This window comes from Phycodurus eques, chromosome 12 (assembly GCF_024500275.1).
Source record: "Phycodurus eques isolate BA_2022a chromosome 12, UOR_Pequ_1.1, whole genome shotgun sequence".
Taxonomy (NCBI): Eukaryota; Metazoa; Chordata; class Actinopteri; order Syngnathiformes; family Syngnathidae; genus Phycodurus; species Phycodurus eques.
The window spans coordinates 8070883-8084206 of NC_084536.1; the positions used below are offsets into that span (position 1 = coordinate 8070883).

At 43.2% G+C, this 13324-nt stretch overlaps 1 protein-coding gene across 1 annotated transcript in view; it reads right to left on the reverse strand.

Annotated features, from left to right (window-relative positions):
- Window positions 1-13324, reverse strand: part of adcy5 (adenylate cyclase 5) — a 58072-nt gene that overhangs the window by 1618 nt on the left and 43130 nt on the right. The window contains exons 9-21 of the mRNA XM_061691149.1: window positions 12534-12674; window positions 10750-10772; window positions 9579-9723; window positions 9405-9502; window positions 6770-6857; window positions 6592-6708; window positions 6361-6519; window positions 4343-4521; window positions 3950-3970; window positions 3734-3866; window positions 2043-2306; window positions 1360-1564; window positions 1151-1275 (exon numbers count right to left, since the gene is read on the reverse strand). Coding sequence (XP_061547133.1) covers window positions 1151-1275; window positions 1360-1564; window positions 2043-2306; window positions 3734-3866; window positions 3950-3970; window positions 4343-4521; window positions 6361-6519; window positions 6592-6708; window positions 6770-6857; window positions 9405-9502; window positions 9579-9723; window positions 10750-10772; window positions 12534-12674 — 1698 coding nt within the window. The remainder of the gene's footprint in view (window positions 1-1150; window positions 1276-1359; window positions 1565-2042; window positions 2307-3733; window positions 3867-3949; window positions 3971-4342; window positions 4522-6360; window positions 6520-6591; window positions 6709-6769; window positions 6858-9404; window positions 9503-9578; window positions 9724-10749; window positions 10773-12533; window positions 12675-13324) is intronic.

Sequence of the window (13324 nt, forward strand, 5' to 3'; positions counted from 1 at the left end):
GCAATAAATCAAGATATGATGTGTTTGGGTACAGTTGTAAAAAAGACCACTCTAAACACAACACAGTCTAATTTTTTGACATCAGCGTCCGAATGAGTTACATCATGAGTATCATTTTTCCAACCGCACTTGAAAGGAGCACAAAACAATGCTGGAGTTATAAGGATTTTATTTTTTAATAATAATTGGGTTTTAGGGCATAGCTACATGTCACATTTGAACTCTTTTCCTCGTCAAGGAAGAAAATGTGGCCCCTGAGCATTAAATAATTTGTTGTTTAAATATCAACAACAATTTAAAATTTTACGTTTAAAATTCTTCTTATTTATTTTTTTTACATCATCTCAGTAAAATTAACCCTTAAGCCCCAAATTCGTGCCAGGCCTGCTCTATTAGTTCATAACAACAAAAGCACATCCTTCATTATGACGTAGGTAATGCATGCTATGCCCCTTATCTGCGATTCGCCAACCTTTATTACTATGTTTTGAAGGACATGCGTTATTTGCAGTGCGCGACCAACCGGGCTAGCGCAGGAAATACATAGCGCATTCACTAAATATAAGAAATAACAAACTGACAAGTACAGAGCGAGCTGAATGGCTTAATCAACATTGTGTCACCGCCTCAAGCAGTGACTTGTGTGAAAGAAAAAAGTTGTGGATTATAGCTTTAAGTAAAGGTACCGATAGTCAAAAATCAACTCTGGTAAAAGTACTGAAGCCACAGTACACACTTATAAATGTACTTAAGTAAAAAGCAAACCCAACATTTTTCAACCCAATAATAAAATACTGTACATAGCGTGAGACTTGTTTTTTATCTCCCTAGATGATTGGCATGCTTTCTCTGCGGGGACTGACTGAAACTAGTTGAAAATAAGCAAATTATGACTATTTTCAGTTTGGGTTTTTACAGTGAATAAGAATAGTAAATGTGTTGGAAATATAGGTTAATGCTCAAACATGACAATTTACTGCCAGCAAGCCAGACTTCAACAAGCTAGTTCATTTATTGCAGGCACTTTTGGGGAAAAAAAGGATTCTGACCCATGAATGGTTATTTCCAATTTGGAGTTCCCTTGTTGTGATTGCACGACCGGACGCAGCACAATGTGCAGGCAATAAATAAAGTGCGTTTTTGTACGCACCTGTATCTTCTCAGGCACGCCGGTGCTGTCCATGCGGCTCGCCACGTTGACCGTGTTGCCCCAAATGTCGTACTGAGGCTTGCGGGCGCCGATCACGCCGGCCACCACAGGGCCCATGTTCAGACCTGACATGACATGACGGACGCACAAGAAGATAACGTAGAGCGTACAGGAGAGTACGCGTGTCCCGTCGTCGTCGCGCTCCTCACCGATCTTCATCTTGAAGTTGTTGAAGGAGTGCTCGTTGATGTGCTTCATCTGCTCCATGAGGCGCATGGCGTAGTCTGCCAGCGCGCGGACGTGCGAGCGGCCCGTCTTGTCGTAGGTGCCCGCGTTCAGGCCCGACGCCGCCATGTACGTCGAGCCTATCGTCTTGATCTTCTCTAGCTGCCGGAAGTTGTCCTCGCTGATGATCTGCAAGCGCCGACACATCTGCGTCAACACGCCGACGCTTACCGGCTTCATTCGTAACACTGAAATCGGTTTTCCCCGTTGAAATGAATGGAAATGCCATCAATCCGTTAAAATACAAACGGCAGCTCACTTGAGTTTCCAAACACCAGCTTTGTTCAAGTTTGGCATACCTTACATTGCTGTCATACAGTACATCATTGCACTCTCACATGAACACAACATTAAAATTATGTTCAATTGCTAATTAATTTGGGTGTCACTGATTCAAATTGTAAACACGGCGGCCAAAGCGGGTGCAGTCTAAAACGCTTAATGTAAGTGTAAAAAAGCTTAATGTCGTCTAATGTCAGAAAACTAACAATCATCACCAAAAATCTATGTGCATCTATGTTCCAGAAGGTGCTCGCGAAGGTGCGGCGTGTTCGGGCGCAGTCGTAACAAAAGCCGTCGCACGGGGGCGTTTTTTTGTTCGCGTCACCTCGTCAAAGTCTGCGATGATCTCGTTGAGCAGCCTGAGGCACTCGACGCCCTCGTTGTTGCCTTCGAGCTCCACGTAGAACTCGGAGAAGTTGCTGATGGAGGCGAACATGACGGCGACGCACTCGCACGATTGGTAGTAGAGCTCGTCGTTGCGGCGCTCCCGCTGCAAAAAGTGCGCCGCCACGTCCTTGGGCAGGATGTTGTGCAGCAGGCGGCGGTTGTACGCCTGCAGCTCCTCCATCTCCTCCTTCTCCTCCGTCGCCTGCAAGCACACAAACCACAACCCAATGCATCACATCCGCACGTCGTCTTTCAGGTAAAGTGGCTTTCATTCAGATCTTTTTTTTTTTTTTTTTTGCCACTGAACCTGAACCCATCACATCCAGAGTGTCTTTTTTTCCAACCGTGCCTCAATCCATCACATCCAGTGTCTACGGTTGGTAAATAAAGTTCAGTTACAATGATTTTTTTTTAAAACTCAAAATAGGATGCCTTCAGGTACAGTTGTAAAATTTGTGGGGGGAAAAACAAAAAAAAACAGAACATACCTGAATGCATCATTTAGTGATTGGCGTCTTTAATTATTTTTTTCCCCCACTGTTCCTGAATGCAACACAGCTAAAGTGTATTTTTTTAACAGTTGCACCAATATGAGTCACATCGGAGTGTCTTTTTTTTACAACTGCGCCTCAATGCATCACAGCGTATTTAGTTGTAAGACATTCTGGAGTTGCAATGCGTTCAGGTACAGTCGAAAAAAAGACCTCAAATGTGATGCCATCAGGCACTGTCTTAAAAATTGTATAGATGTAAAAAAAAAAAAAAAGGAAAATGGATCTACACCTTAATTGTTCACCTACAGTATGTCTTTTTTAACCACTGCTCCTGAATGCATCAAAGCTGTGGTGTTTTTTTGTTTTTTTACAGCTGTAAACCTGGAAACATCACAGCGACGGAACTAGATTCTAGAATGTGTTTTTTTATGACTGCACCTCAATGCATCATGTCAAGTGTATTCAGTTGTAAAAGATATTCTGGAGATACATTGCGTTCAGGTACATTTGTAAAAAAAAAGACTTAAAATGTGATGCCCTCAGGTACAGTCGTAAAATTTGTGTAGTTTTAAAAATAAGCAATAAAAACAGGACATACACCTGTATGCGTGATCTAGAGATCGTCTTTTCTACGACTGCTCCTGAACGAATCACAGCTGAACGTGAGGATGTCACATCGAGAGACTTTTTTTTTTTACAATTGCGCCTCGACGCTTCACATAAAGTGTAGTCAGTTGTAAAAGACGTTTTGGAGATGCAATGCATTCAGGTACAGTCGAGAAAAAAAAAAAATAAAAGAGTTGAGATGTGATGCCTTCAGGTACAGACGAATAATCAGTGTAGTTATACAAAAAAACGCAATACAAACAGGCCATACGCATGAATGCGTCAAGTCTTTTTTTTACCGAGCCTGATCGCATCACATAAAGGCTGTTTTAGAGCTGCATCAAGAATTTCTTTTTTTAAAACTCAATCTGAATACAAAGCATCACACATTGTTTTTCCATGACTGTATCCGAAGGCATCACATTTAGTCTTTTTACGAGTGTATCTGATCGTCTTTGTAACGATTGTACCCCAACGCACGGCATCCAGAGAACGTGTTTCGTACAAGTGCGCCCGAAGGCGAGCTGACCTGCAGCTTCCACAGGAAGTCGAGTCTGGCCGTGGACTCCACCTGCTGGGCGTGCAGGTAGAGCGCCAGCACAAACACGGTGATGACCACGGGCGTCACGATCTTCAGGGGCACCTTGGACTCAACCACGCAGCTGCAGAACGCACACGCACAAACGCAGACAAGGTTTTAAAGGTTTTGTCTCGGCAAAAGAAGCCGTCGACGTGTCGCTCTCACCTGGTTCCGTTCAGGTGCTCGCTGTGAGGGATGACGAAGAAGAAAAGGAGTCAGACCTTCATCTACACACCAAATCTACAGAGACACGCAGGCTGTGCTCCCAATCACTCCCTAGCCGCTATATTGTCTGAAATTGTGAATACATTCATTCGTGCTAATATCGGCCTTTGCAAATTCACTTAGTCACCCATTTCATTAAAAAAAAAAAAAAAAAAAGTAGTGCTATGGCGTCATCTTGTGGCGTTGAGGTGTTGAAGTGAGTTGAGGGGCTTCATTTAGAAAATCAAATGCGAACCACTACTCAGTTTGCGAATCGCTACGTGGGGATTTTAAATGTCATTTTAAGTACTAATATAAAAACCGTGTAAGGCGATGCGTGGAGCAGGAACTCACGCAGCGGCGTTGGCCACGACGAGGAGGTCGCGGTTGTCGAGGAGCGCGGCGTGCGGCAGCTCAACGAGCGCCAGGTACAGCAGCTCCATGGCCAGCATGAGCGCCAGCTTGCCCAGGCTGTGAGCCTGCAGGAACACCGAGCACGCCAGCAGGCTCAGCACCATGCACCACGAAAAGTACTGAGGGGAGAGACAAACGCGCTTTGACCGCTGCCCGTCAACGCATCACCTTCGGCGGCGTCTTCTTTTACCAACACACATTCAGGAAGTTTATCACAGCAACAGTACATCATTTCGACAACTGTGCCTGAACGCTTCGCATTAGCGATACGGTTTTTCATAACTGTACTTGAACGCGTCTGTCAAGAGAACATCAACAACATTTTTACAAGTGAACTTGAACGCCTTATGTCACAAAAGCATTTTTTTTTTTTTAACTCATATTTATGGAACATCACATCATTGTAATGATTGCACCTGCACACATCACATCTATTTTACAACTCACATTCAGATTTTTCTTTTTACAGCTGCACTTCAATGCACAGAATGGCTTCGTGCACATGAACACATCGCAACTAGAGAACATTATTTTACACCTGAACATCTCATCAAGAAAATGTTTTTTTGTTTGTTTGTTTACAACTTCAATTGACTGTGTCAGATATAGAGAATGGCTCTTTTACAACTGCACTTGAACTCGTTGCCTGTAAAGAAAGTTATTTTGTTTACCACCATAACTGAATTCATCGCATCGCAACTACATCATTTCTGTGACTGTTCCTAAATGCTTCACATGAAGGAAAAGTTTTTTAGAACTTCACTTGAACACATTTTCCTCGAGAACATCTTTATTTGAGACTGAACTTGAATGTGTCGAGAAAACTTTAACAACTGTACTTGAATGTGCCTCAGTCAGATAAGGACTTTGTTATGACTGCACTTGCACATGTCGCCTTGAAAGTTTTTTTTGGTTTTTTTTTTTATGGTCGTACATAAATGCGTCTCATATACTGTTGCCTGAACTCAACTCGTCTCAAGAACCTTTCTAGAGAATGTCTTTTCCAGATTTTCTTTTCTTTTTAACAACTCTATCTGAACACATGGAATATGCAGAACCCGAATCCATTGCACCTTTAGAACTTCGATTTTACGACTGTTTAAATGCATCATATTCCGGAAACATCTTTTTATGCCTGTACTTAAAACATCTCACACGTCAACGAAATGTTTTTTTTTTTTTTTACAACTGCACTCGAATGTGTCACATCCTTTTTGAAAACGCCTCACATCAAGAGCGTCCTTTTTATGATGTTCCTAAATGCAACGCATTAAGGTGCCATCTTTTTTTCCATGTCAGATTTTTAGTATGTCTGTTTTACAATCGCACGACTAATGTTCCTTTTTTATGAGTGCACCGCATCTTCAAAATGTTTGTGATTTTTACGACTGCACCTGAACATGTCGCAACTAAAGAACATCCGCATTACGACTACACTTGTACACTGAAACACATTATTTCTCGGGAATACCTGTTATCTTTCATACAACCGTCCATGAATGCATCATATTTAGTGTCATTTTTATGACTGATAAATGCATTGCATCTAAAAAACAACTTTTATGACTGAACCTGAACACCTCAACAAGAAAATAGTTTTTTTTCCAACTGCAGTAAAATGTATCTCATTAAAGAACATATTTTTTTACGACTGCAATGGAACGCATTGTATCTACAGCACAATGTTTAGTTAATGACGGTGCTTACATAAGTTAAACTATGACATTTCCTTTCTTAAGAAAAAACCGATACAATGGTCACAAATTATTTCCATGTTCTTCCTTGTTTGTGTAACTGTACTTCCTGCCTAGGTTGTGTGGTCTGCCAACGTCAAGATTTAGATTTTTTTTTTCTACAATTGTACTTGAACGCATCCAGACAATTTAGAAGACAGCTATTTCCGTCGCTTCTCCAAAGGTTCTACTTCCTTTGCGTGTGACTTGTAGTTCCTGCCGTACCTCAGGAAAACCACAGAAGGGCGCTGGGTCCCCGCAGGGTCCCGTCTGTGCATCCAGGCTGTAGTTGAGTAAGCGCGCGTGGCAGGCGTCCACTGCGTCCCGGCTGATGTTAAGCTCCGCCCCAATGCAGCTGCGGAGGTCACGCCCGCTGCAGCTGAACTGAGGAGAGAGGGTCCAAAGGGTCAACGAGAGACCACCGCAAAACACGAACGAAAAGGTCACGCCGCTCACGATGTTGACGAAGGCTGACAGAAAGACCACCACGATGGTGGCCACGCCCACCAGGGTGCTGTTCAAACGCGATTGGACGATCCTCCTGGAGAAGGTCTGCAGGGCCGCCGGGAACACCTGAACGCACCACCGCAGTTACTCCCGTTTTTTGACAAAAGGACAAGCCACGGCGACTCACCCCGTAGCAGCAGTACACGCTGGACACGAATACGAGCGCCATCAGGAGGAGAAGGCAGCACGCGAAAAAGCTCCTTATCACGCCAGAACTGCAACAGTCACAATTATTGTTAGTGATCAAAATAATAACTTGCCACCTTCCAAGGACACTTAACAGCATCTCATGGGGAAATGCAGTTATTTTATTCATGTTATTCAGTCATTTACATCCACTTCATTTCACAAACAAGGTAAATAAAAATCTCTTTTCCTTTGGGCTTGTCCCGTTAGGGGTCGCCACAGCGCGTCATCCTTTTCCAAGGAAGCCTATCTCCTGCATCCTCTCGAACACCAACTGCCCTCATGTCTTCCCTCACGACATCCATCAACCTTCTCTTTGGTCTTCCTCTCCCTCTCTTGCCTGGCAGTGCCATCCTCATCATCCTTCTACCAATATACTCACTATTTCTCCTCTGGATGTGTCCAAGCCATCCAAGTCTTTGTCTCCAAAACATCGAACCTTGGCTGTCCCTCTGATGAGCTCATTTCTAATTGTATCCAACCTGGTCACTCCAAGAGCGAACCTCAACATCTTCATTTCCGCCGCCTCCAGCTCTGCTTCCTGTTGTCTCTTCAGTGCCACCGTCTCTAATCCGTACATCATGGCTGGCCTCACTACTGTTTTATAAACTTTGCCCTTCATCCGAGCAGAGACTCTTCTGTCACATAACACACCTGACACCCTCCTCCACCCGTTCCAACCTGCTTGGACCCCTTTCTTCACTTCCTTACCACACTCACCATTGCTCTGGATTGTTGACCCCAAGTATTTCAAGTTCTCCGCCCTTGCTATCTCTTCTCCCTGTAGCCTCACTCTTCCCCCACCCCCCCTCTCATTCATGCACATATATTCTGTTTTACTTTGGCTAATCTTCATTCCTCTCCTTTCCAGTGCATGCCTCCACATTTCTAAATGCTCGTCCACCTGCTCTCTACTTTCAGTGCAAATCAAAATATCATCTGCGAACATCACAGTCCACGGGGATTCCAGTCTAACCTCTTCTGTCAGCCTATCCATCACCTTTTCAAACAGGAAGGGGCTCAGGGCTGATCCCTGATGCAGTCCCACCGCCACCTTAAATTCGTCTGTCACACCTACAGCACACCTCACCACGGTTCTGCCGCCCTCGTACATGTCCTGTATTATTCTAACATACTTCTCTGCCAATCCAGACTTCCGCATGCACTACCACAGTTCCTCTCTGGGCACTCTGTCATACGCTTTCTCTAGACCTACAAAGACACAATAGGGGCTTTTTCACCAACAAGCTCAGGAACTTTGAGTTCCTAGTAGCAAAAGGTTCCTGTGGCCCAACGCCGCACAATGGAAGCTCTGTGATGAGAAAGTAAACGCCTACAGAGGTCTGTCAACCAATCAGCGTTCGTCAGCACAGCCCGCCCGCTCAGAATTCCTGTTAGCTCTAGGAAGACCCTACCCGCCAGGAAGAACGGAATAATCCAGGCGGAACCTTCTGTACCATGGTAGCTTTTTTTTTTTGGTGAGGACACGAGGAACTCAAGTTACCTTGGTGACTAGGGAAGTTCCTGCAAAGGTTCCTGCGGTGGGAAAGCCCTAATGTAGCTCCTTCTGACCTTCTCTGTACAAATCCATCAACACAAGGCAAATAATGCACCTGTGGTACTCTTCAGAGTTTTTTAATTTGAAAAATATGTATAAAAAAATTACAGTAGAGACTAGATAACGTCTATAAAATATCTTCTTATAATGATGAAATATGATGAATAAAGTATATAGTAGGGCCCGACCAAGATGGATTTTTTTTAGGCTGATGCCTATTCCGGTGTGAATGTGAGTGTGAATAGTTGTTTGGTTCTACGTGCCCTGTGATTGGCTGCGACCGGTTCAGGGTGCACCCCGCCTCCCGCCCGCAGATAGCCGGGAGGGATGATGCCGATTCCGAGATTTAGCAGAATAAAATTCCGATATCCGATTAATTGGCTGTCTGATTTGGAAAATATATTATACAGTTAAACCAGATGTTTGCATATACTTTGCATATATATATATAAAAAGACATACACATACACTCCCCCCCCCCCCCCCCCACCCCCTCACTGTCTAATATGAAATCTGACTATATTTGTCCTATTTTAGATCATTTGGGCTTACCAAAATGATTTCTATTTCTTAAATACCAGAGAATAACGAGAAAGATTTTTATTTATTTTTTTTCTGATGTGACACAAAGAAGCGGTGTGTTTCACATGTGCCTTCAAATACACCCACAGGTGTGCCTCTTATTAAATCCAATTCATGCTGTGAAATCATTCTTCTGGCATTCAGCTAATTGAAATCATTTTGGTATCTTAACTGGCCTAAAACAGGAAACGTTTTTGTCAGATTTCATGTCAGACAGTGGAGGAAGAAAAACAAATCTTTTATCCAGTAGTTTATGTCAACACTTGGTTTCAACCGTATACCTGTAGAGAATTGCTGAAACTTACCAAAAAGTTGGTATTGTTGTTTAAATGTCAAATGAAGACAAATCTTTGTGTTAAAGAAATCTGCAACCACGTGGCCAAGAACTATATATATGATATATCATGTAATATAATATATTGCGTGTAGGACTCACGCAGGCATGATGACAACATGGATGCAGCAGATGAAGACGAAGACGAGGGAGGCGCACGCCACGTACACCCCGAAGCGGGAGTCCGCCTGTCGGGAGTACTGCACAGCAAAGACCCAAATTCAGATTCCCGTTAGGACGCTCGACGTAAAGACCAAGCCGAGGATCAGCGCCGACCTTGCTCTCCAGGTCGGCCTCCCTGAAGGTGAGCAGGAACTTCTTGACGTGTTCCGAGCGCAGGCGGTCGATGCTGCGGGCGTCGATGGCTCGGCCCAGGAACTCGTCCACCTCGTCCTCGGGGTTCATGTGCTCCTGCGCGTGTCTGAACAGCACAAAGACTCGATGTGCAGACAAACGACAATTCGCTTTTTTACCACTCAACCTGAACGCATCTCAGCGAGATCTAAACAACTTTTTTCTGTTTATGACTGCACCTGAATGCATCATTTCCGGAAAATGTTTTAAAAGTAGAGACCCCCCCCCCCCCCCCCCCGCCAAACAACCACACCTAAATGCATCACATGCAAAGAACTTTTTTTTTTTTTTTTCTCTCCACAAATAGCTCCTGAACACAAGACAGCTTGAAAGTGACTGAACACATCGCATCTACAAAAAAATCACTTCTAGAAGTCTTTTTCCCCCCAACTCTACAAATGCACCCGAACACATCTTAGAGAAAGTCCATTTTACGACGTCACCTTAACACTTTGCCTCTTCAAAACAACTTTGTTACTATGTATCAAATAGAGAAGTGTCTTTTTCACAACTGAACTCGAATGCGTCCCATCAAGATCTAGAGAACACTATCACTTCTAGTTTTTTTTTTTTGTATACCTGCACCTGATTGCATCGCATCTAGAGAACCCAGAGCACCTTTTTTTAACAACAACTAAAAACATCACATGCAAAGGACGCCTCTTTTACAAGTACACCTGAACACATCTCATCTTGAGAAGGTCTTGCTTTACAACTGCCTCTGACTACACTGCATTTAGAAAACGTCTATGACTGCACTTGAACGCACCCCATCGAGATGTCCAGAACACATCACGTAGAGGACTCCATTACGAATGCTGTAAATGTCTTTTTACACTTGTATGGCAGTTAAGGACTCAAACACGCTCGCCGCCCCTGGTGGCCGCTCTGAAGCCGCACGTCTTATTGATGGCTAGTGTAGGCGTTGCGCTCAGGTACGTGGTGGGTTTCCATGGCAACAAGAAGACTGGAAATAGCGAAAATGAGTTAAGAGCGATGATCAAGGGAACTCCTCCGGGTGGCCAACGGGGAAATAACGCCTTCAAAATAGAAGTGTTACAACGAATATATGCGTTTACATGGAAATACTCACTTGTCCTTTGGGTCTTCAAAGCCCTGTGACACACAAGAAAGAGACACGATTCAATGGGAAAGTCATGATTCCGTAAAAGACACAAAATCAGTGAAAGGGACATTACTTGAAATGCAATAAAAAAGGCAGGGTTGAATGAAAAAGACAATTGAAAGAGACATCATTGGATGAAAGAGAGAGGAAAAGGACACGATTTAAAAAAAAAAAAAAAAAAAAGAAGACATTACAAGAGACGAGTGAGATAAAAAGACGTGATTGGATGAAAGCGACACGATTCAATGACAAAGACATTGATTGAAAATGAATGATTTAATGCAGTGGTTCTCAACTGTTGTCAACGCGAGGACACACATTTTCCTGCAGCTGCAAAGTTTTGACAGACTTTTAGAGAAGAATAATGATTTTTTTTTTTCCTTTCGGAATCGACTGAAAATACATGTAGTCTATATTTTTGACACGCTGTTTCAAATGAGTTTGACATCGTGCCAAAAGCATATTGCTCGCCGTGACTTCGGCTCGCCAAGAGGCTGCGCTGCACTGTACGGCATTTGCTTACATAGTAAACTTGTGACTAAAGCGCAAGTGAGTAACATTTCTCGTCGCTTACCTAATATGTTCCATGTGGGAACTCGGAACGCTTGTGTACGCTAGCCAAAATAAAATAAAAAAATTAAAACAATTAAAAAATTCAGAATACGAACATGGAATTTTTCACTATGCCAATGCCTTACCCAAAATGGGTCTCTGACCCACTTTTGGGTCCCGATCCACCAGTTGAGAATCCCTGATTTAACGAAAAAGAGAAAATACATGAAAGCAGCACGAGTAGTAGTCGTCGAGCGTGCGTGTGTTTGTGTGTGCGTGAACTTGATGGCTGCTTCCAATCAATGAAGCCTAATCACATCCTGTCTGGGTCAGGCGCTGACTGTTGCCATGGTAACGAGCAGCTCGGGCCTGGTCAATTTGGCAGCTTAACGCAGTCAGTTGTGTTGCTTTTGTTCATTAGTGAAATATAATATTTAAGTATAAAACATTCATTCATTTTATTGTCTTGACGTAATTTCTTTCATGAATGTATTTTCATTAGGAAAATATATGTATTTAATTTCATTATTTGTATTTATTTTTCCGTTAATTTATTTAAAAGAATATAAAGTGTAGAAAAGATTTGCCGTGTGCGCAACATTTTTCCGCTCATTCTGTTCGAATATTTTTGGAAGTCAAAAATGTGCATTTTGCCCGTTTTGCCATCTATCCAAATAAAAAGGAAAAATTCACCGAAAAAGGATCAAGTTTGTTTTATCTTCGTTTGAGATTATACTTTTTTTCTATCATGACAGACATGATAGATTGAAGTCGAACTTGTGTCTTTGGGCAAAAGTCAAACACCAGTTATTTCTACAAATATGAAGTCATATATGTAAACACGAACTGAAGCCTCAACATTGGCTATTGTCATCTTTGGTGGCTCTGCGGCGACATTGTGTTAAAAAAAAGACACTGTAGATGTTTAACGTTCCTGCTGTTGCTTTGTCACGGCCCTCTTCACCAATCAGATGAACAGGGAGGAAGTGCTTTTACCCGTTTTGGCGAATGTGGTAGTACGCGCATATACCGGACTGTGCTTTGAAAGTTTGAATGTTGTGTACATATCATCTTTAGATAAGAATTTCTCTTATGATGGAATAAGATGTGATTAACAGTGTATCCTCATTTTGTGGCTGTGCAGCGTGAGGCCTTACATGGTCACATGAATGACTTTAAATTATCGCGCCGTGTCTTACCATCCGCTTCATCTCCTTGGAGATCTGGTTGTTGTTGGCCAGGTGGTTGTAGAAAGGTCTGTCTGTCCAGTGGCTGCTGTTGTGACTCACCGAGTTTGCCCTGTGACGATTCATCTTGGCGATCACAGCCTTCTCCTCTTTCTGACGCACCCGAAAAAAAAAAAACACAAAAAAAAAAACTCAACAACATTTTGTCACGTCACTGTTCGTATATTCGGTGAGTGGCGTCGGCAAGTCGTGACGCCTCGTGAGGTCGCATTGTCACGTCACTTTACAACGCGCCTATGCGACGCGGCAACGTAAAGGGATCATGTGAAGCAACTTGGATCGAACGTCACTATAACGTCAATTTGTAACGTCACGTCGCGTGTCAGTTGCGTCACGCCGTAACCACGCGCCATCACATCACCCGGTCGTTTGTGTATTTCTTTGAGTGACGTCATGTTGCCAAGTTGCGTCTCTTCGCAGAAACCGCTTTTTATTCAAACAGAGGCTACATTCATAATCACATGAGCAACTACCACACATCATCTTTGCTCACAATAAATATAGCTGGAGGTTACATCCTCCTCTTCTGTGATGAGTCACATGACAGGAAGTGCTGACACCACTTTTGAAACAATAATCATGTTTGAAAAGCTGCCACCAAATCGCAAGCGTTTGAGTGATTGTGAGAAAAGTGATCTTTGCATCCAAATCGGATGTTGTGCTGCGGCTAAAACGCTCAAAGCTAACACTAAAATGATAACATCTGGAACAGGATGAAAACGTGGCGGCGATTGGCTGATAAT